At 32.9% G+C, this 24,140-nt stretch overlaps 2 protein-coding genes across 5 annotated transcripts in view; both read right to left on the bottom strand.

Moving 5' to 3' along the window:
• LOC114349488 (uncharacterized) overlaps positions 1 to 3,652 on the bottom strand; it is a 31,821-nt gene extending 28,169 nt beyond the window's left edge. The window contains exon 1 of one of the 3 annotated variants that reach the window (XM_050642725.1): positions 3,444 to 3,652. In XM_050642725.1, coding sequence (XP_050498682.1) covers positions 3,444 to 3,504 — 61 coding nt within the window. In that variant the 5' untranslated portion in view covers positions 3,505 to 3,652. The remainder of the gene's footprint in view (positions 1 to 3,443) is intronic. The other 2 variants (XM_028299873.2, XM_028299875.1) reach the window with 2 other exon arrangements.
• Positions 3,653 to 8,820: 5,168 nt separating this feature from the next.
• Positions 8,821 to 24,140, bottom strand: part of LOC114349487 (uncharacterized) — a 68,755-nt gene continuing 53,435 nt past the window's right edge. For both annotated transcript variants that reach the window (XM_050642722.1, XM_028299869.2), the window contains exon 2: positions 8,821 to 9,491. In XM_050642722.1, the coding sequence (XP_050498679.1) occupies positions 8,971 to 9,491 (521 nt within the window). In that variant the 3' untranslated portion in view covers positions 8,821 to 8,970. The remainder of the gene's footprint in view (positions 9,492 to 24,140) is intronic.

Below are 24,140 nucleotides of genomic sequence, written 5' to 3'. Positions count from 1 at the left end.
TCTCCAGGTCATTCAAAGCAGACCACTCCTTGTGTTGTGACTATTTTTTCTTCTCCAATATTTCCAATTCAACACAAAGACGTTCGCATTTAGAGCGCCGTACCTCCTTGTTTTTTAAATCCAGAAATTGTATTTCAAAGCTATTAATGCCAATTTCAAAAGGAGAAAATTTCAACTTAGTTGTTGAAGCATTAAGAGAATTTTTGACAAATGCTAAAGTTTGTAAGTTTGATAAAAGCTAATTTATTAGAACAAGATGTAATGTTTTTCCTACCAATTTTTTTTAAAGGAACATAGTATTGCGCTTTCCGTGGATATTTGTGCCAGAGCCGTACCTAAGGAGACAAGGAGCCACATGCGGCTCCGGAGCCGTACTTTGACGACCACTGCCTTATCTTAATTTGACGATTTCCAGTTTTTCTAAGGATAGATTTTTTTTTGGACCCCACTTAACGAACTCCGCTGTATTAAGAGCCAATATATGGTAGAGGTACATTTACAGGGTACAAGGTTTCTCCTGATAAAATATGATAATCTGACGCGCTCGAGTAACTGCAAAAATCCCCGCTTGGACTCCCCTACGCACTTCATAGGTACGCACTTCACCTATTAGATAATCATTCTGTTAATGAACAGTATTATTAGTACGTTCTTTGAAGGTAAAATATTGCAAAACCTCTAAATTTTAAAGAACTGCTTGGATTGACATGAAGTATGCCATACACATAGCTAACAAGTTAAAGAAAAAAAGTGATATTGTGCCAATGTGTGCTTTTGCCCTAGGGGTGAGTTTCACCCCCTTCTGGGGGTGAAAAATATCTGTTCGAAATAAGTCCGGAAATGGATAAAATGCCTAATTCTAAGCCACTTTTGATCTATAAAGTTTTTTCAATAAGTTAATACTTTTCGAGTTATTTGCGAGTGAATATGTTAATTTTTCTACAAAATAACTACGTTTTCAAACGGTTTTTCGCAAATAACTCAAAAAGTAAGTGTTTAGTGGAAAAAAATTCTTATCAAAAATATAGCTCGTAAAAAAGTGAAAAACTTGGTGTATATATTAGGTCACTGTATTTACTAGAAGCAGAGTTATAGCTAATGAAAAATAGGTTCATATTCGTCAAATTCCAAATCGTATATTTTAACGTGCCATAACCAAATAACGAAGCACTTTTTGGGGAAAATTCATTTTAACTTTTTTAAAGTGTTTAAAAAACACTTATTTTTGTTTTTTAAAAAAAATTTAGCATAAAAAGTAAACAAATTACGCTCAAAATAAAGTTGGTCCCTTTTTTTGTTAAGAAATCGGGAAAATCACCCCTTATTAGCATTTCAAATGAACTTAATTGTTATCACTTAACAAGTTTTTTACTCACGTATGTATTAATCATACGATCTGTAAGTTTCATCGGTTCAAAGTCCTTATTTTTGAAAGAGCTGTAGTTAAAAGGGCTTGGACGAGTCACTTATCACGAGTGTATGCAAATTTAGAAACACCAAATCTTGACCAATTTTTGTCTTAAAGAAAAACGAAAAAATACAAAATATTCAGAAAAGCAAAGCCGACTTTTTTTTATTGTTTAAGACTAAGTGTATCTGTAACAATTTATAAGTTATTTTGAAAAAAAGCATTTTTTCAAAATTAAAATTTTTAAAATTTTAGTTTAAAACCAAATTTTTTTAAGTAATAAGCACTTTGAATCGATGAAACTTACAGCTCATATAAACACAACATAAGTAAAGTAACTTGTGAAGCGGTAACGGTTAATTTCGTTTAAGTTGCTAATTGGGGGGTGATCTTCCTGATTTTTTTTTGCCAAAACAAAAGGGATTAACTTTATTTTGAGCATAACTTGCTTACATTTTATGCTAGAAATTTTTTTATAAAAAATAAAAAATTTTTAAAAACTAAAAAAGTTGTAATGTGTTTTCCCCAAGAATTCTTCATTATTTGGATATTTCACATTGAATTATTCTATTTGGAATTTTTCGAATATGAACCTATGTTTCATTAGCTATAACTCTGCTTTTGCTAGGTATAGGGACCTACTATATACACCACTTTTTTCACTTTTTTATAGGCTATAGTTTTGCTAAGAATATTTTTTTCGACAAAATGCTTACGTTTTGAGTTATTTGCGAAAAACCGTCTAAAAACGTGGTTATTTTGTAGAAAAATGAACATATTTACTTGCAAATAACTGGAAAAGTATTGATTTGGTGAAAAAACTCTATAGAACAAAAGTTGCTTAAAATTAGTCAGTTTATCCATTTCCGAACTTATCTTGAACATATATTTTTTCACCCACGAGATGGGGTGAAAGTCACCCCCAGGGCAAAAGCACACATCGGCACCATATCACTTTTTTTCTATGACATGTTAGCTATGCGTATGCCAAATTTCGTGTCAATCCAAGCGGTTCTTTAAAATTTACAGCAAAAACCGTGAAAGAATGGACTAATATCAAATTACTTATATTCAAAATTAAGGCTTTGTGCTATTAGACCTGGATCCCGCGTACCAAAAAAAGTCGATTAATAGCAAGATGAAAATTTGTTAATAGCTTAACTTTGTCTAGTCGGACCAACTTTGATGTACGGGAACACTGGAACAGGAGAAGTTTTAATTGTGGAACAGTTTAAAAATTTGGAACGTCAGAGTACGAAAAAGTCCCATGTATTTTGTCAGACAGAACATCCAATTGATTTGTTACCCTTTCATTAAACTTTCATCCAAAAATAAGACTGCTATTACGAACCAACATGATTCCTGTCATTTGACATGTTCTTCGTGTTCCACTCATTAAAATGCCCATATGGTGATAAGCACCAGCCTGATTTTTGCATGAAAGTTTAATGAAATGGTAACAAATCAATTGGAAGTTCTGTCCGACAAAATACATGGAACGTTTTCGTCATCTGACGTTCCAAATTTTTAAACAGTTCCACAATTATAACTTTCACTGTTCCAGTGTTCCCGTACATCAAAGTTAGGTCCGACTAGACAGCGTTAAGCTATTAACAAATTTTCAGCTTGCTATTAATCAACTTTTTTTTGGTACGCGGGATCCAGGTCTATATCTTTATTAGAATCTATGGAAATTAATAAATTTAATACTGCATAATAATATATAATTCTCAATGACCAACATAAGACAAACAGCTCCCCACTCCTTAACCTATTCAGTTAGAGGCTCTAAAGTGCAGACAAATATACATACTATAGATAAACACACCACTTGAGAAAGGCACTCTGCCGAAACAGCTGTAGTGACATTAATTTATAATAAATTTTGTATCGAACAAAAGTGATGAACACAAAACTCTTTCAGTATTTTATTGTTAGATAAAACTCTATCTCCTAATTTTTAACAAATACAGAAACTGAACACTTCTTTTTGGACAGGATTTATTTAAATAAACTAGAATAGATATTTACTCACCTGAAGTGACTGTTAACGTCAAAATTAAAACTAAAAATTGGTACACCTGTATAGGCTGCATTACTGTTATCTTTACGTTTTTAAATGTTATTTTTAAAAATATATGTGATCCTAATAAAGCAAATAGATAATCTTACCCTAGGTCAAAGTGTATCAATAATCTCACTAATCATAATTGAATACAAGTTTTAATATTTCTGTTTTGTAATATAAGGTGGTCGTCGACAAAATGAGAATAGCATCGATAAACACAACGTACATTGATTTCAGAAAAAGTAAGGTTTGATCAACTTAAAAAAGTAAGATTTTTAACTACGTTGTAGTCCAGTAAATGAACGGGAAATACGGCGATACCGTGTAATTTTCAGGGGCAACTCCGAATTGCATGAAAATTTAAATTTAGGTTCTTACCCTTCACTTCAAAGTTGAAATTGTGCCGTTGGTTGCTTTTACTTGGGGGTGACAGTCACCCCTTCTCGGGGGTGAAAAAACGTACGTTTAAGATAAGACCGAAAATGGATAAATTGACTGATTGTAAGCAACTTTTGTTTTATAGAGTTTTTTTATCTAAGTCAATACTTTTCGAATTATTTGCAATTGAAAATATTTATTTTTCGACAAAAAACTACGTTTTCAGACGGTTTTTCCTAAATAACTCAAAAAGTAAATATTTAATCGATAAAAATATCCTTAGCAAAAGTGTAGCTCATAAAAAACTGAAAAAATGCTATATCAGTAAAGTCTATCAATCGAGTAAAAACAAAGTTGTAGCTGATGAAAAATATATTCTTATTCGTCTAATTTCAAATTGAATATTTCAAGGTGAAATCACCGAAAAACTAAGCACTTTTCGGGAAAAACCAATTAACATTTTTTTAAAGCGTTTATAAAAAGCTTTATTTTGATTGTTTATAAAAAGTTTCTAACATTAAAAATAAGCGAGGTATGCTCAAAATAAAGTTGGCCCTCTTTTTTTTTGGTAAAAAAATTACGAAAATCTCCCCGTGTTTAGCTCCCCAAATGAAATTAATCGCTACCGCTTTACAAACAATTTATTAACTTTTACATTTTTTATATGATCTGTCAGTCTCACCAGTTTAAAGTGCTTATTTTTAAAAGGGTCATAGTTGAAAAGGCTTGAACGGGTCAATAATCACGAGTGTATGCAAATTTTGAACAGCCATATCTTAACCAATTTTTGTCTTACGGAAAAACAAAATGAAACTAGCATATTTATAATAGCAAAACCTACATTTTTTTACTCCTTAAGATTTTTCTTATCACTAATACTTTTTAAGTTATTTTGAAAAAAGGAAATTTTTCAAAAATTTTTAGAATTTTTTTTAATTATAAAACCAGATTTTTTTATAAATAAGCACTTCAAACCAGTCGAACGTACAGATCATATAAACAATACCCATACAGTTAAAACAAATGGTGAAGCGGTAACGATTAATTTTATTTAGGGTGCTAAATAGAGGGAGGTTTACGATTTTTTTTTACCAGAAAAAAGGGCCAACTTCTTTCAGTGTAACTCGTTTATTTTTGATGCTAAAAACTTTTGTAAAAAAAAAACAAATATTACTTTTTTAGATACTTTAAAAATGTTAATAATCTTTTCCCGAAAAGTGCTTAATTTTTCGGTGATTTCGCGTTGAATTATTCGATTTGGAATTAGACGAATAAGAAAGTATTTTTCATGAGCTACAACTTTGCTTTTACTCAATTTATAGACTCTAATTATACACCATTTGTTTCGTTTTTTTATGGGCTACATTTTTGCTGAGAAAATTATTTTCGATAAAATATTTAGTTTTTGAGTTATTTGCGAAAAACGATCTGAAAACACAGTTTTTTTCTCGAAAAATCAACATTGTCAATCGCGAATAACTCGAAAAATATTGACTTACGTAAAAAACCTTATAGAACGAAAGTTGCTTATAATCCGTCAATTTATTCATTTCCGGGCTTATTTTAAACACGCGTTTTTCACCCCCCGAGAAGGGGTGACTGTCACCCCCCAAGTAAAAGCAACCAACGGCACAAATTCAACTCTGAAGTAGAGGGTAAGTAAAACCTAAATACAAATTTTCATGCAATTCGGAGTTGCCCCTGAAAATTACACTCCAAAACGGTCATTTATTGGGCTATGGATTGACCCTGGCAAATAATTATGTCAGTCCAAAGTAGCCCAGTAAATGACCGTTTTGGAGTGTAATTTTCAGGGTCAACTCCGAATTGAATGAAAATTTGGAATTAGGTTCTACTTACCCTCCACTTCAAAGTTGAACTTGTGCTGTTGGTTGCTTTTACTTAGGGGGTGACAGTCACCTCTTCTCGGGGGTTAAAAAACGCGCGCTCAAAATAAGCCCGGAAATGGCTATACTGACTAATACTAAGCAACTTTCTTTTCAAGCTATTTGCGATTGAAAATGTTTAATTTTCAACAGAAAACACTTCTTCAAGCGGTTTTTCGCAAATAACTCAAAAAGTAAATATTTTATCGAAAAAATTGTTCTTAGCGAAAATGTAGCTTATAAAAAGTCGAAAAATATGGTGTACTAATGAGGTCCAATGGTAATGGTTGTCGGCTCATAAAAAGTACGTTCCTATTCGTCAAATTGTAAATCGAATAAATATGTCAACGTGAAATAACAAAAAAGCTAAACAATATTCGGGAAAAACATGAAATTTTATTTTTATTATTTTTTCTAGCATCAAAACTAAACGAGTTACGCTCAAAGTAAAGTTGGCCCTTTTTTGGTAAAAAAATCGTAAAAATCTCCCCCTATTTATCACCGTAAAGAAAATTATTATGCATGTGCTTATTATTGAAAAAAATTAGTAAACAATTTTTCTAAAAATTTTGGAAAATAGCCCTTTTTTCCAAATAACTTTAAAAGTATTGGTGATACGAAAGATCTCAAACAGTAAAAAAATGTAGGTTTTGCTTTTACAAATTTGAGTTTTATTTTGTTTTTCTGATAACCTGCTTTAAACCGGTGATACTTACAGATCATATAAAAAATACATAAGTAAAGTAAATTTTTTGTAAAGCGGCAATGATTTATACGATTTTTTTACTAAACAAAATGGCCAACTTTGGGATTCTAGAAACTTTTATAAAAAACAAATATAAAGCTTTTTTTAAAAAACATTAAACAAGTTTTAATGGGTTTTACCTAAAAAGGCTTAATTGTTTGGTTATTTCACGTTTAGGTAACTATTTGAATTGGATTTTGACGAATAAGATTTTTTTTCATGAGCTACAACTTTTCTTCTGCTGGGTCTATAGGCTTCACAAATACACAACTCTTTAGGTTTTGTTCCATGCCACATTTTTGCTAAAAATATTTTTTCGATAAAATTCTTAGTTTTTGGGTTATTGGCGAAAAACCGCCTGAAAATGTGGTTGTTTTGTCGAAAAATAAACATTTTCAATCGCAAATAACTCGAAAAGTATTGCAAATACTTACTTAAGAACTCTATAGAACGTAAGTTGCTTCGACGTTCGAATTAGTCAATTTATCCATTTCCGGGCTTATTTTAAACGCGCGTTTTTTCACCCCCGAGAAGGAGTTGTCTGCACTGTTTTGACTATCACCACCCAAGAAAAAGCAACCAACGGCACAAGTTCAACTTTGAAGTGGAGGGTAAGTAGAGCCTAAATCCAAATTTTCATGAAATTCGGAGTTGTCCATGAAAATTACACGGTATCGCCGTATTTCCCGTTCATTTACTGGGTTAAAGTGTAACAATATATCAATGTAAGATTAAGACGGTTGAACCTTAAATTAATAAAGGTTTCTTAAATTCGGCGATAATAGACTAGACTAGGAGTTTAATGATCTTTTAAATGCTATAACCGATAATATCAGTAGGGTGTCACTTGCTAATTGGCTGAACACCCAGTTTGAAGAAACCAGGAGCTGAAGAAGTGTCTATCCTCAATGCATGAGGAGAGTATAAAATGGAACTTGTCGCAATACAAAAAAAATAACTAGGCAATGAATAAAACACAAAAATTACATATCGTAAAAAAACAGAAAGTAAATAAAGTATCTAGAATACTTAATCGAGCGTAACATCTTAGTTTCCAAAAAAAAAGGAAAGATATTTTGTAAAATCAGACTAAAAAAAACGTTTTAAAGATTTCAAATACTAATGTCTACAGGCTAATAGAAAACTTGATATACCAATAAAAGCGGAGGAGCTAGAAACAATAATATTGTTATCATATTTGTATCATATTATTTATTATATGATAATTCTACGATAAATGACGATAAGTCATTAAGCGACAGGAATGTACGAATATACTACTTAAACAAACGTTAATGTAAATAATAATCATATATGATCCTTTTCATCAGCATTTTTCAGTACGCCACAAATGATAGAAAAAAAGGTAAGTCCGTGATAATAAACATTTATAACATTTATTCTAACATGACATTTTAGTTAAATCTGACAGTTATCACATTTTATTTGCAATTTGGCTTAATAAAAATCAATTGTGTTTATTGCATTTATAAACTGGTATTTTCTTTGATTTGTATAGTCTTATAAATTGTACAGATTATATTCGTAGATATATTATATAATTCGTAAATAATTTTTTTCTATTATAGCGCCATCTATCGATAACTAGATTAAATGTTATAAATGTCTGTAATCACCGACGTGGCTTTTTTCTGTCACATACAATTTAATGCGTTAGAAAGAAATCGAAAAACTGTGACGCACTGAAAGATGCTCATAAGAAAAAGAATACCATAATATGGTTTGAAATCCATATACTTCCACGCATACAAGCGTCCTGAATCCTGAATGTTGAGCATCAACTGATTTAATTTTTTATGTGTGTCTTCAGGTGCTGGCGCCTAGCGCAGTCAGCAGTTTTGTAGAAGCGACACTACTACCATCTAAGGAAAACCCATTAAAGTTAACATGTTAAGATGTATAACATGTATATAGAGTGAAGTTTCTTAAAGTCCATAACGCAATAATTCGATAAACCCAAAAAATGAAAAATTTAGAGTTGCGTCTCACTCTGTCAATCTACAATAAGATACTTTTGTATAAACAGATTCTAAAACCTACTATATCTGGACATGTGGACATATTGGATCCAGCTGTGGGATTTTGCTAGTAAGAGTAATTTAGACATCATCCAAAGATTCCAAAACAAAATATTACGGAGCACTGTCACTCCTCGGTATTACAGGAACAGTGGCCTCCATAGGGTCCTAGAAATGGTTACTGTTGCCAAGACCATTCAAAAAATTTGCCATGACTCACGAAAAACGACTAATTTAACAGATGCCTCGCAGTATATATTGCTTTCAGTTAAATGGTTGTATAAAGAACAACGATATGCAAAATTACAATTCATTTAATTTTATGAAATAAATACATACTAGGTGAAACATAATATTCAGTGTCTTAAATTATTTTAATTTAATAAAATTTGACTACTCTAACAAAATAAAAATCATAAAGGACATTTTCATTTCGTAAAGATATTTTATTTCTCTGGATTTTGAAACATTTTAATTATTTTTTGGAAAGAAAAACCTTTGTCCTTTGCTTTCGAAACATTAACTATAGCTCTGTTAGAACAATATCTTGCGACCTGATTTTGATCTGCAGGCGGTATCCTTACAGAAAATATTACACACCTAAAAATCAAATTTAAATTATCGAAACGTAAACCCAAGTAATGAAACCTAGAGTCTTTCTTGCAAGGAATTTCTGGTACATCTTCCACTTTTCTTCTCTTTTCATCATCTTGTCCGTGCATGCAGTTTTCGGGAAATAAATCAAGACATATCGATGTTTTATTAGTCGAGTTTGCGTGGGATAACTCGAAACATTCAGAAATTTCTCCGTAGCCTTTATAGATGATGGTATCGTTTTTGTCCGTAACTATACCAAGGGCGTCATTTTGTTCAGCCAAGGGTTCGAAGCAGTATATTTTGTAGAATTCTTCTTCGGTGTAGTATGCTTTCACACAGGTGCCATTTCGGGTATAGGTATAGTAAAATGCTAAAAATTAAAAATAGATGTTGTAACTAAATAATGAGAATTTAAAGCAAATATTGAAAAGAGAACACGACATATCGTATAGTATATTGACTGCGATTTTTGCTGAATTTTACATTATTTATTTTAAATCCCGCTTTATAGTCCCCATAGCTCATACGCTTCCCTTAATTTCCTAGTTATGTTGACCCAAGATAAATATGTGTAGGACCGAATATAGTCCAAGTAATGAAGCTTAAAATAGGACAAAACCTCACAATTTTTACAGAATGGATCGATTTGCTTGAAAGTTTGAGAATAAGTAATGAATAGTCCAAGGATCAAAATCTATATCATACCAAAAGACGCTTTTACCATGGGGGTGGTTGCCACCCCATCTCGGGGGTGGAAATTTGTATTATATTTTGACCATAAGAGTTGGTAGAAACATTTATTACAAGCAAAAAACATTGACATTGCAAATGTGACATTCATTATAAGCAAACCATGTCACTGAGTCAGATGCATACAGGAGTCTAATTGAAGTCTTAAACAATACGGAAATGGAAATGGAAATGGTTTTTATTTGAAAACAAACAGTCAAGACCTGTCAAGGTAGTTGCAAGAAACTTACACCAGTCATGCAAAGTTAAACAAATTTTGAAAGACCTAAAGAACAAAGGCTTCAATATACTGGAGGTAAATCAAATACTAACCGGGAAAGATAAAACGCCACTTCCGCTTTTTACTTTATCCTTTGATAAAGATGAAGACATAAAAAACATCTATGCCATTAATGAAATATTAAATATGAGAGTACAAATAGAGGCTTTCAGAAAACCAAAATTGCTGCCCCAATGCAAGCGCTGCCAGGAATATAGGCACACACAGAATTACTGCAAAAGGGAGCCAAGATGTGTCAAATGCATTGGAAAACATCTAACTTAAGACTGTAAAAAACCCAAAAATATAGCTCCAAAATGTGTTGACTGCGGCAATGACCATCCAGCTAATTATCAAGGATGTAGCACTGCAAAAGCTCTGCAAAGACTAAGAAATAAAAATATAAATAACAAGGCTCCTGAGAGCAGATTAAATATAGAAAATATCGAAAATAGACACCGAACTTTAAGAGGAGCTGGACTATCTTATACTCAAGTAACACAACCAGAAACAGAAAATAATACAGACACAGTACCTGAAATGCTGCAAAAAATAATGGAGAAAAGGAACAAACAAGAAGAATTTAACAAAAAAGTACTTGAAAGGCTGGACAGACTTGAAAATATCAGAAGTCGATCATAATCAGACTATAATGCCCCCGGACCTTAGGATACTCCAATGGAATACAAATGGACTCTTACAACACCATCAAGAGTTATTAGTAGCCCTACAAACACAAAAAATAGACATATGTCTAATTGCAGAAACACATCTAATTAGACAATCATTTATTAAGCTGCAAGGTTATCAAATCTATCATGCCGTACATCCACAAAATTCAGCCAGAGGCGGAGCTGCTGTCGCTGTTAAAAATAGTATTCTCCACTGGAAACGTGAAAAAATTGAAACTAAAGAAATACAATGTGCCTCTATCAGTGTTAAAACTAAGAAATACACACTTAGCATTGCAGCTGCATATTTCCCTCCTAGACATAACCCCAAAAGAGAAGACTATGCTAACTTCTTGTCAAACTTGGGTGAAAAATACATAATTGGCGCAGACTTTAATGAAAGAAATACTTGTTGGGGCTCCAGACTCTCAACACCTAAAGGTAAAGAATTGCAGCATGTTGTGACCGGACACAATTGTAGATGGCACTCTACTGGGAAACCCACTTACTGGCCAAGTGATGCAAACAGAATCCCGGACCTCCTAGATTTTTTCATATCTAGAGGTGTAGCAACAAATTTTATAAAAGTATAAGATGTAGAGGAGCTTATATCTGACCACTCTCCAATTCTACTAACAATTAGTGAGCAAATTGTTACCACTGAAATGAAATCCGCGTTGACCAATAAGTTTTCCACCTACCTCTACCGAAAGTATACTTTTCCGGACCTGATTGTAGGGAGCAAAGTTGTACTTTTCCTCCCTAGGGAGGAAAAGTAAAAGTGACGTCATGGTATTTCATTCATGAAATATAACTTATTGACGCCCTGTACAATAACTATTTTCTATTACGAAGTATCTATACATTTTAACGTTTATTTATAAAAGTAAATTGTTATTTTGATTTAACAATGTTTACATTAATAATTTGACTTATATTTGACAGTTGACAGTTATATTGTACCTACTTGTTAGTTTTAGTTCTAATAAATTTTGTTGGTTAGTTACATAAATAAATTAAGTAAAAATGAAAAAATGACTTGTTATTTGAGGAAGGTGGAAAAACCATATGTATAACATGGGAGTAAAGTGCCTTTTCCTCCCTTGAATGATTACTGCCCTCCGCTACGCGTCGGGCAGTAAACTTCATTCTCGGGAGGAAAAGTAACATTTCCCTCCCTTGTTATACAAATAGCTATTACGGATTGGGTAAACTTCCAATCAGAAATGAATAAGAAAATTGAGTTCCGTGGATTTATTCAAACGATAGAACAATTGGAACAAGAAACCGAGCTATTTATGATAAACATCCAGTAGGCAGCGTGGAACAACACACCTATAATCCAAAGAAAAACAGTAGGAAACAATTGCCCCAAAGAAATTAGAGACTTGATACAGGAAAAACGAAAGGCTCGGAAGGTATGGCAAAGAACTCGAATTACAGAAAATAAAAATAAGCTAAATAGGCTCACACAACAGCTGCAAAGAAAAATATCGAAAATTAAAAACGAATCAATAAGTACTTGAGAGAAATAACTGATGATGAATGCACCGATTTCTCCCTCTGGAAGGCAGCCAAAAAGATAAATAAGCCAGTTCAGCATATACCTCCTTTACGAAAAGAAAACAGAACAAGGGCAAGAAATCCTAAAGAGAAAGTCGATGCGTTCGCTGATTATTAAGATTATTTCATTCATAGGAGATTCTGACCAATAGAAATCTACAGAAATCTAAATTAAATTGATAATTTTTGATTATTTCATTCATAGGAGATTCTGACCAATACATAAATCTAAATTAAACCGATAATTTTTGATAATTTCCCGTCGTCAAGTATATTACGTCAGGTGCCCTTCGTTGCTACGAAAAAATACATTGAGTGATATTAATGACAATTAATGTTTTAAAAATTATAAAATGATGACTTTCAACCGTAAAATATTTATAACAACTGTGTGTTTAATTGTACTAATTTGTACTTACATAAATAAATCACAATAAAATTTTGGTTTTTAACAGTTTTATTAATAAAATAATGGCAACAAATTGCATTCGATCTCTAAAATTAATATAGAATTTTAGAGCTCTTGTGCAATTACTACTGAAAACATATTTGAACCAAACCCTGGGGAAACTCATGTAGACGATGAACGAATAGTTACTGATTCTGTTAACATACAACTGACTACTACAAAAGAAGTTCAAAAATTAATCAAGAACATCAATACAAAAAAAGCGCCTGGGTTTGACCTGATCAATGGTGAGATACTAAAAAAATTACCTAGAAAAGCCATAGTAAAGCTTACTACACTAATAAATGCATTCTTTAGGCTTAGATATGTTCCCATCCTTTGGAAAACTGCAGAGGTTATAATGATACCCAAAGTAGGACAAGATAACCATGAATTAACATCATACAGGCCAATCTCCTTACTATCCATAAACTCAAAGGTGTTTGAAAAATTACTACCACGAAGAATGAACCATATAATTGAACAAAAAAATATTATTCCAACACACCAATTTGGATTTCGTGATAAACACTCCACAATTGACCAGATCCATCGAATAATAACAGAAATAGAGAAAGCATTGGAAGGGGACAAAATTTGTTCACCAGTATTCCTGGATATCGCAAAAGCATTTGACAAAGTTGGCACGACGGTCTGTTAATGAAGTTAAAGAAAATATTTCCTATGCAACTCGTTGAAATATTGCAGTCATACCTACACCAGCGAACATTGGGGTGTATTCTGTAACACATCCGCTAAATTTTAGAGGCCTCTAAAATTTTAGCGCCCGTTAAAAATATTTTGGTATTCTGTAAATCATACATCCCTTAAAATCATAACCTAAACCGTTAAAACTCCCTCTAAATAAAAATATTTTAGAGGATGTCAAAACGTACCCGCTAAATTTTTAGCAGTCCGTTAAATGTGGTTTAATTATTTTTGTTGGGTTATGTGTGTATGAATAGTAGTTTATTCTTGTATTATACTGGAGATAAATATTTAAAAATGGCAAATGGCTTTCTATAAAATGTATTTGGTGAAGAAGCACTTAATAAATAATAATGAAAGGTAAGTCTCATTTTACTTTACAATCGACACAGTACACCTATAAGCAACAAAATTCAAATTGCTGTTTCTTTTTGTAGAGCTGATTTTAGATTACAACAAAAACAAAAAGTAATTGACCTGAAAGTAACTACAATTACCATTTCAAAGGAAGTAGGTACCTATCTACCTAGAAATGTGATTGAAAAAGTGGTGGAAGTCAAAGATGTTTGTCAAAGCAATTAAATCCTATTAATGCAGGTAAAATTATTTAAACTTATTGTGGAACATTACAAAACGTACCAATGTTTATAAAGGTGAAGTTTCAGAAGGGTTATAACCAGATACAGATTAATAAGATGACCTTACTGTTATTGAAAATAGACCATTTGACCAAAAGTGTCGAAGGGGAGAAGAAATAAGATAGGTATGCAATTTTTCAGCAATATTTTAATGTAGGTACTTTATAAATAAAAATATTTAATTGGAAAATGTGAGTTTTACTAAAAAATAATTAAATCCAAAATCCAATAAATATTATTTTCTAGGAAACTGTCAATTTCTTCTTCTTCTTAAGGTTTTTGGCCTCTGACAGTCAGTTTTCGGTCAATTTCTAGGTTAAAAGTAGTTCAAAAACGATCAACGTGCAACGTTGCCGTATTTGTTCGAAAACCTTTTAGAGGATTCCTCTAAAAAAATATTATTTTAGCGGTCCTCTATAATATGTGTCTACAGAATGTCAATCTAACCCAAAAGTTTTAGAGGACCGTTAAAAGTTAAATTTTAGAGGCCTCTTAAATTTAACGGAAATGTTACAGAATACACCCCATTTAGAGTTAAAATGGAAAACGAGTACTCTGAGTAAAGCAAATAAATGCAGGGGTTCCGCAAGGTAGCGTTCTTGGACCAATACTATACCTTTTGTACACATCTGACATTCCGGAGGGGGAAAATATCCAACTGGTCACATTTGCTGATGATACAGCAGTCCTGACAATAGGAGCAACTATAGAGGAATCTACGATTAACTTACAAAATGCAATAATTAATGGCATAGAAGGCTGGTCCAAAAAATGGCGTATACAGTTTAATGAACATAAGTCAGTTCATATTAACTTCACTAACAAGAAAATCAATAATCTTCCAATTATCCTAAACAACAACGTTGTTCCTAATAAAAAAAACTGCGAAATACCTGGGTTTAAATCACGACGTCAAACTAAAATGGAAGGATCACGTTAAAAAGAAAACTGAACAGTTGAAGATAAAGTACAAAAATATGTATTGGCTAATAGGTAGGTACTCTCAACTTTCCATCCAGAACAGTGCCGGTTTAACCTAACTTCGGGCCCTGGGCACTAGAGATTTAGGGGCTCCTTCATTGCTATTCGTTGTCAATTTTTTTAACAAAAAAAACATATGCATTAACCTGCATTAACTATAAACGTTTATTGTAAAACCCATTTTTAAAAAATTTAAAAAAGACTTTTAAAACAAACGAGAAAAATAGCAAACGTAAAAAATATTCCAAAAAATACATTTAAAAATATAAAAAAAAAGCAGAAAGTTCTTCAGAACAACACATGACAAACAAAAAAATATATTCTGAAAAATATATAAGACAAAAATTAGCTCACTTTTTTTCTTGACTAGGCATTAGCAAACTGGCATATTAATACTATCAAAATCCGTTGCTCCACTTCTTCATTTTTTATAATACGATAGTGATAATGCGTCTAGGTTTTTTTAAGCCTTTGACCTTCAATATATGTATCTTTATTCTTTTTAAAGCCAAAAAGCATTAGAAATTGGTATCGTCAAATGAACTTGCAGTAAAGTCAAAAATTGGCAAAAGTTGCCTTTACATCCTGGTAGTGTGACCAACTCCAATTCAGTCGAATTCGGGACATGGCTGAAAAAATACCTAAAATCCGGGACTTTTCAATGAAAATCGGGCCATTTTTTTTAAACATAGAACTTTAATATTATATCATGCTTCTGTTCATTACATATTTAACATTTTTATGTTGCCATTATATTTTATGGTTTACATTTTTGTCCGTTTTTAACGTTTCGACTTCCAATCTGGAAATCTCCCACCAATTTTCGTCCCACCAATTCAATTTGATGTGAATTCTTAGAAGAATAACGTACTCAAAATTTCAAAATAGAAATTTTCCAAAACTTTAAGAATTCGGATGGCCCAGAAGCCTTGTCGGGGCCGCCGGGACATGACTTCGTAATTCGGGCCATGTCCCGGATTTTCCGGACTAGTTGGTCACACTATGGATGACACCAAATTTTCAAATGTTTATTCAAATTTTGGCATAACGTTATAAAATGAATAATTTCCATATTATGCAAGTTCTCTTTGGTTTCATCAACATCTATTTTATATTCCTCGCATAAAATATTAATTCACTTTTTGACTTCTTATTTATTTAGCGTAAAATACATCTAACAGCTGATGTAACATCTTTGTAGCATTATATTCTCTTTAAAAGATCTTGAGAAATATTGTGACATATAACATTAAGTAGATAGGTACTTCAATTCTGAATAACTCTTGCCCCTTTAAAATTGTTTCACTTTCAACTGCTTCATCGAAAAATGTTTTTTCTTTATTTTCTAAGGCCAATTCTATGGAATATGTTTGAGATTATTGCCTTCGCAAAAAAATATTTTTGGCTTCTAGTTCAATTTCGCTTAATTTATTTCTTACGTCTCCAACAAAGCTCAATTGTCATAATTCTACTAAAATTGACACGTTAAATTCCACAGTTTCTAACGTTTTGTTTGTTGCATTCACTCGTTTTAAAATCCTTGCCCAAATCAGTGTCAATAGAGTATCCAAGTTAACCTGTCTCAAAGGTATCCATTTTATTATGCAGTGCCTTGGCTTCACTTCTAACTGCTGATTTTTTGTCTCTATTAGGTATTGCTTAACTGGAAAAATATGTTTAATGGATCCGTAGTTTTAATGTAAAGCATTTACAGCGTCAAAAGTTTCTACATGCTTTGTTTTCATCGCTTCCAGGAATTAATTTCAAGTTTGGTCAGACAGATAGCTAACTGAACCTTTTTCTTTATTCGCATTCCGCTGTAAATGCTGACCTAAGAAGTTGTCAAAAGCAAAGTATACAAGACAACTTAAGTAATTTCCCTTATGACGACGATTAAATTCTCATGGGATCAATGAAAAGCTAGTCCTTGATAAGCAAGTAATTTAATGGCGACAACAACTCTTCTTATGACCTTTGCTCAATAGTCAGCTTCGCATTTTACTTGCTCTTTCAAGCCAGCGTCTATAACTCCAATTTAACTGATGATCCATCTAACTCCAACTGATGATCTTGTTATTAATGTAACCATAGAGTTCAGATCAGAGGTGTAACCAGGATGGTCCTAAGGGGGGGTTATACCTACTTGAAAGTCTCTGGGGGTATGGAATAATAATGGTGTTAAGCGTATAGAGCTTAAAGTACATCCAAAAGAGGGGGTTATATCCCCCAAAACCACCCCCTGGTTACGTCTATGGTTCAGATGAAATTTACTTTCTTCGTGAGATTTGAGTAAACTATTCAAATATTTCCAGTGGGTAAAATATATCCAAAATCAGTTAAACTATTTTTTTCAATTGAAAATAATTTGCACAGGTAACAATAAACAGCTTTAACACTTATCTTTGCCTCCATTTGGTTTTACTTTATAAGAGATGCTTTCATTTAATCTTCTATAATAAGCTTTGTCTCCAGCTTCATACATTTTTTTACAATTTTCTAAAGAATCGCTCTTTGGTTTAAAAGTTGTCACAGTTCCTATTTATCAGTTTTAAAATCAGACCATATCGAAATCGCAGGTATTTCGTAGTCTTTTTCTCTATTTAAAAAAATATGGTCCTCGATTATTTAGCGGGCTTTAATTTGTTATTAATAAAAGGAAGGGTCCATACGGGCCCCTCCGGAGTACGGGCCCCTGGGCGCCCGCCCCAAGCGCCCAATGGATAAAACGGCACTGATCCAGAACAAAGTACTAATCTACTAATTTACCAACAGATATTGAAACCGGTGTGGACCTATGGCCTACAATTATGGGGCTGTACCAAAAAAAGCAATTACCGAAATTTAGAAACGCTCCAGAACCGAATATTAAGGAATATTGTATGTGCTCCTTGGTAGGACGATTTGCGTAGAGATCTTAAAATCGAATCTATTCCAAATGAAATTAAGAAAGTCGCCAGGAGACATGAAGAGAGGCTCCATAAGCATCCCAACCATGAAGCACTTTAGCTTCTTGTCAACGAACCCCAGATGCGAAGGCTCAAGAGGACTAAACCGTTCGAGCTCGTGTAATGTGTGAAGTTGTGCCGGGCTTAGTTAGTGTTGTGCATTGTATTGTAGCCACAACAAAGACGTGATCAATTAGTGAAAAGCAGAGTGAGTGCTGTGCTGTGTAGCCACAACAAAGAAGTGGGCATTTCATGTAAAAAAAAAGCTAGGATGGACCAGGTGACATCTAGTTTACAAACATATTTAGGGAAATTAGGTTAAAGAAAAAATACTGATTAATCTTGTAGGTTAGGTGTATTTATATTGTTTAAATAAAAAAATAATCAAAAAACGTTCTATACATTTTTTTGATAAAATTAATAGTTTTCGATTTATTCGCTATCGAAAGTGTTAGTTTTATATAAAAAAAATCAATGTTTTTAATCAGTTTTCTGCTAATAACTCAAAAAGTTTTCGTTTTATCAAAACAACTTTACCTAACAAAAATGTACCTTTTGAAAAAATAAACAAAACCTTTTTTTTTCTTTAAGACCAATAGTAATCGAGCTATACTTTATTGAATGTTGGCTCTTCTTTGTGAAATGCTAAATATTGTAGTTTCAAAGTCAAAGGACGAGTCTTATCATACCAGCCGACGAGTAAAGACGTTAAATTCTAATTAATATTCGCTTACAGTTTTTGCAAAAGTTAAAAACGCGTTTTGTGAATGTGTTATTTTAACGATAAACATTGGTAAGGTGACTTTATTTAAATAAATATTATAGACGACTTCAAAAATAGGCCAGTATTTACTGGCCCCAAATAATTTATATTTTGGCATACAAAATATCAATTTCTACATCATGGCATCCTCATCTACGTCAACTAAACCTACTTCTACACCAGACCAACAATCTCTAGAACCTAAAAGCTACTCTTCCGTAACCAGACAACCAACCGCTAATGTTTTTCCATCAAGAAACCAAGCAATTGTGTTCGACGCAATTGACAACACCAAAATTGAAGATTACCTCCACAGTTTAAGCCAAATTATTCGACCAATAAATATTATTTTCTGTTCAAAGCTATCCAACAACAGAATGTGCATTTACTTAGCAAATGAAAAATTAGTGGACGATTTTATTACCAACCACGGAAAAATCAAAGTTAATCAACAACTCTTACAAGCACGACGACTAATCACACCCAGCCAACGACTAGTACTCTCAGGCGTATGTCCATCTATTCCACACTTAATCTTATAATCCGAATTGCAAGCACTTGGTGTCAACCTTTTGTCACCCTTATCATTTCTCCGTATAGGGACTTCCAGTCCTGAGTTCCAGCATATATAAAGCTTTAGGCGACAAACCTATATATCCCCTTTAACCAACCATACCTTACCCGATTCTTTTATTATAACCCACGAGGAGACATCATATAGAATATGGATATCTTTAGACAACCAGACTTGTCATATATGCAAAAACACCAAGCATTCAGCAAAAGACTGTCCAACAAAGGCATCTGTATAGGTGACACCACTTCAATTCTTCAAAATACAGAATCAGGTGAGAACTCTATTGAAAATAATTACAATCAGGCGACTAAAGAACTAACGAGTGGCATCCCACAAAATAAAACCGAACTTAACGATCAAGTTGTACAAAATGAAACACTAAGCACAGAACTCCAAACTAACCAAATAGAAACAGATCCAATACCACAAAAACGTACAGTTTCTGAGCGTTCTCCAACTCCTTCATCAGAACACGCTTTTGAAGTACCAAAAAACAAATAGAAAAAGACTAAATTAAACCAAGGCAATAAACCAAAAAAGAAGTTAGAGGAAATGCTGAAACCTACAGAAGAATTATTTAGAGACCAAAATTCCAGTTATCCCTTAAACTATGATCAACTAATAGATTTCTTCGAAAATTGTACAGGCTCTTTGACCGAAAAATTAAAAGTACATGCACCCGAATAAGAAATAAAATTTTACGACAGATTGATCCGGACTTCCATACCGAACCAGAAAGCGACACCTCTACGGACACATATTAAAATATCAATACCATTCACTAGTTTAATTCAATGGAATCTGAATGGGTATTACACCCATTTAGAAATGTTGCAAATACTAATCTCAAAATACAGACCAATGATTCTATGTTTACAAGAAACTAATTTTAAAAACAACACTGCACATAAACTAAAAAACTTTAAATGAAGTAAAAGTCAGACTTACTCTCAATCGTTATTATAACTTCCGACGACCGGTTTCGCTCTTTAAAATTTGTAGAGCATCTTCAGGTCAACAAGTTGTTAGTACCTTGTATCCGAATCATTTTGTAACTTGTTACCTTTGACCTGAAGATGCTCTACAAATTTTAAAGAGCGAAACCGGTCGTCGGAAGTTATAATAAAGATTGAGAGTAAGTCTGACTTTTACTTCATTTAAAATGAACTCTCACATGCAACCCATTCAAGATTTAAAAAACTTTAATTGTTTCTTTAAAAATCGACAACATGCTAAAATCGCCAGTGGAGGAGTAGCCATATACATAAAGGACGACATTAATAGCACAGCAATACCACTAGAAACAAACATTGAGGCAATTGCAGTCAGAATCAAAGACGTAACTAGTTTTTCCCTATGTAACATATACATCCCCCCCAATCAAGAACTTAACGATAACGAAATATCGGATCTTTTAGAACAAATACCTACTCCACGATTAATTGTCGGGGACTTCAACGCACATAATCCTTTATGGGGTTCAAAAAAATTAACACATCTTGGTAGAAAAATAGAAGTACTTCTGGAAAAACTCAACCTAAATTTACTTAATGATGGACAAGATACCCGTTTCGACATAAGAACGGGCGAGGGTTCTGCTATCGACCTATCTATATGTGAACCATCAATAACGCATACACTTTCATGGGATGTATTACCAGAGCCATACGACAGCGACCATTATCCTATTTTAATCCATAACGAAGATGCATCTACAGCTATACCAAAAGCAAAATGGAACTTAAAAAATGCGGATTGGACGAAATTTCAAAATCATATCGAACGCAACTTGCATGCCATAAATGAAAATAGTAATGTGAACGAAGAGGTAGATTTCATTACAAAACTAATAATAGATTCAGCAGATCAAAATATTGGAAAAATTAACTTCAATAGTAAATTCCATCCAGTTCCTTGGTGGAATCATGAATGTCGACAAGTTATACAACAATCCAAAAAAGCGTTTAATAAATTCAAACGACAGAAAAATGAACAAAACTCTTTAGAATTTAAACGATTAAGAGCTATAGCTAGATTTACTATCAAAAAAGCTAAGCGCGAATCTTGGAAAACATACGTTTCAACAATTGACAGTTCTACTCCAATGACAACTCTATGGAAAAAAGTAAAAAGAATATCTGGTGCAAAATCACACAAGTCAATAAATCTGTTAGAGCAAAATAATATAATATATAAATCCCAAAAGGAAATATCAAATATACTGGCATTAGTTTATAAAAAAAATTCAAACTACGCAAACTATTCACCAAATTTCTTAAGGAACAAAAGAAATGAAGAAAGATATACCATAGATTATGAAGATCAAAATAACAGTGAAATAAACTTTCCAATATCGATGGATGAATTAGAAGCGGTAATAAAAAACTGTAAGAACTCGTGCCCTGGACCAGATAATATACCCACTATTTTTCTAAAAAACCTCACCTACCCATCTAAAGAACACTTACTCAGCATTTTTAACTTAATCTTCTCGAAAAGTTTGTTTCCAAAATCGTGGAGAAATTCAATAATAATTCCTATTCCTAAGCAAAGTAAATCAAAATCAGATCCCGAAACATATAGGCCAATATCTCTTACTTGTAGTATGGGCAAAATGCTAGAGAAAATAATAAATAACAGACTAATGTGGTATCTGGAATCAAAAAAATTAATTATACCAGAACAGAGTGGCTTTAGAAAACATCGTTCTACTGTAGACAATCTTATTGACGTAGAATCGGAAATACATGAGGCTTTTGCAATTAAACAACATTGTATCGGAATATTTTTCGACATTCGTAAAGCCTACGACACAGTGTGGAAATTATCAATATTAAAAACCCTTAGCAAATGGAAAATTAGAGGTAATATACTCAAATATATATTAAACTTTTTAAAAAGTAGACAGTTTCAAGTCAGAGTAGATGGCGTATATTCCTCAACAAGAAATCAAGAAAATGGTACACTACAGGGCTCGAACCTTAGCACAACTCTGTTTCTTATAGCTATGAACTCTATTACCGCAAAAATTAAACATCCTGTAAAAGCTAGGCTATATGCAGATGATTTGGTTATACTTTGTAGAGGAAAGAACCCAACAACCATCCATAACCATGTCCAAAAAGACATAAATTATATTGAAGAATGGTCATCCACAAGTGGACTTCAGTTTAATACCCTTAAAACCAAAGCAGTGTGTTTTACGAAAAGTCACCAAATACAACTGAAGAACTTATACTGAAATGGAGTACAGGTTAAATATGTAGACGAAGTTAGATTTCTTGGTATGATATTTGACCAAAAACTAACTTGGAAAATACATTTAGAATATTTAAAAAGGACATGTCAGCCTGGAATAAATTTGTTACGATCACTTGCAAACAAAAAATGGGGCGCCGACTCGTCTACATTACTACATATCTACAAGGCCCTAGTACGTTCCAAACTTGACTACGGCTCAATGGTTTACAACTCCTCAAAAAAGACGTACTTAAAAACAATAGATGTGATTCAAAATACAGGTCTTCGAATTTCCTTAGGAGCACACTACACAAGTCCAATCCAAACTCTATATTGTGAGACTGGAGAGATCCCACTCACGTTTAGAAGATAATATCTAAGTCTTTCTTATGCCGCTGCAGTATCCTCTAATCAAGATAACCCAGTTATACACAACGTATTTGCTGACCGCTTTAAAAGTTGTTTCCAAAACTTAAATAGAACTGATCAACCTTTTTATTACCGCATACAAACTTACTTATCAAAAATAGGTATTCATTTTTCAGACACCTACGATATTTCCGCAATCCAAACCCCTCCTCCTTGGACAATTCGCCTTCCCTCTACTGATACCAGCTTATTGCGACTAAACAAATCAGAAACGCCTGCAAGTCAAATCAATCAAGAATTTCTTAAAATATTAAGCAAATATGGTAGCTGCTTCAAAGTTTACACCGATGCCTCCAAAAACGAAGACGGAACTGGCGCAGCAATCTACTCGTCAGATTACACAGCAGCTTATAAGTTACCTTCATATACAACAACGTTCTCCGCTGAACTGTTTGCTATTCTAAAAGCATTGGCTCTGATAGTTAACAAAAATAATAAGAGAAACATCATTATCACAGATTCTCTCAGCTCAATATTGGCATTAAAACAACTTTATTCTGATCATCCACTACTATTTTTCATTAAAAAGGAACTGAAATATGCAGAAAATATGAATATTAAAGTTAATTTTATTTGGGTACCATCTCATACTGGAATCGAAGGTAACGAGGTTGTGGACAAAATAGCAAAGAATGCACCTAATAACCCAAACGCAGAAGAGAACATGAAAACCCTAAACACCGACCTGAAAGCATATTTCAAAGTAAATACTTTTAAAATATGGCAGGATACATGGAGGGACTCATCAACCAAGCTATACGAAGTTGACATTAACCACAATCAAATTCCACATTTCAAAAACAGAAGAGAGCAAGTAATCTTCACTCGTCTCCGGATTGGCCATACTCGATTAACCCATGACTACATACTCCAACGGGCCGATCAACCTGTGTGTGATTTGTGTAGAAGTGTCCTTACCGTAAAGCATTGTTTATTGCAGTGTCCGAAGTATAAAGCGCAACGAAAAAGGTGCAACATACCACCAACATTAAATAGTGCACTCGGAAAAGACAGTGATACAAAAAGCATCTTCACATTCCTCAAAGA

The sequence above is a fragment of the Diabrotica virgifera genome, chromosome 2 (assembly GCF_917563875.1).
Source record: "Diabrotica virgifera virgifera chromosome 2, PGI_DIABVI_V3a".
NCBI classification, from domain to species: domain Eukaryota; kingdom Metazoa; phylum Arthropoda; class Insecta; order Coleoptera; family Chrysomelidae; genus Diabrotica; species Diabrotica virgifera.
The sequence above is the reverse complement of the archived record's forward strand: the minus strand, read 5'-3'. Positions and strand labels throughout refer to the sequence as shown.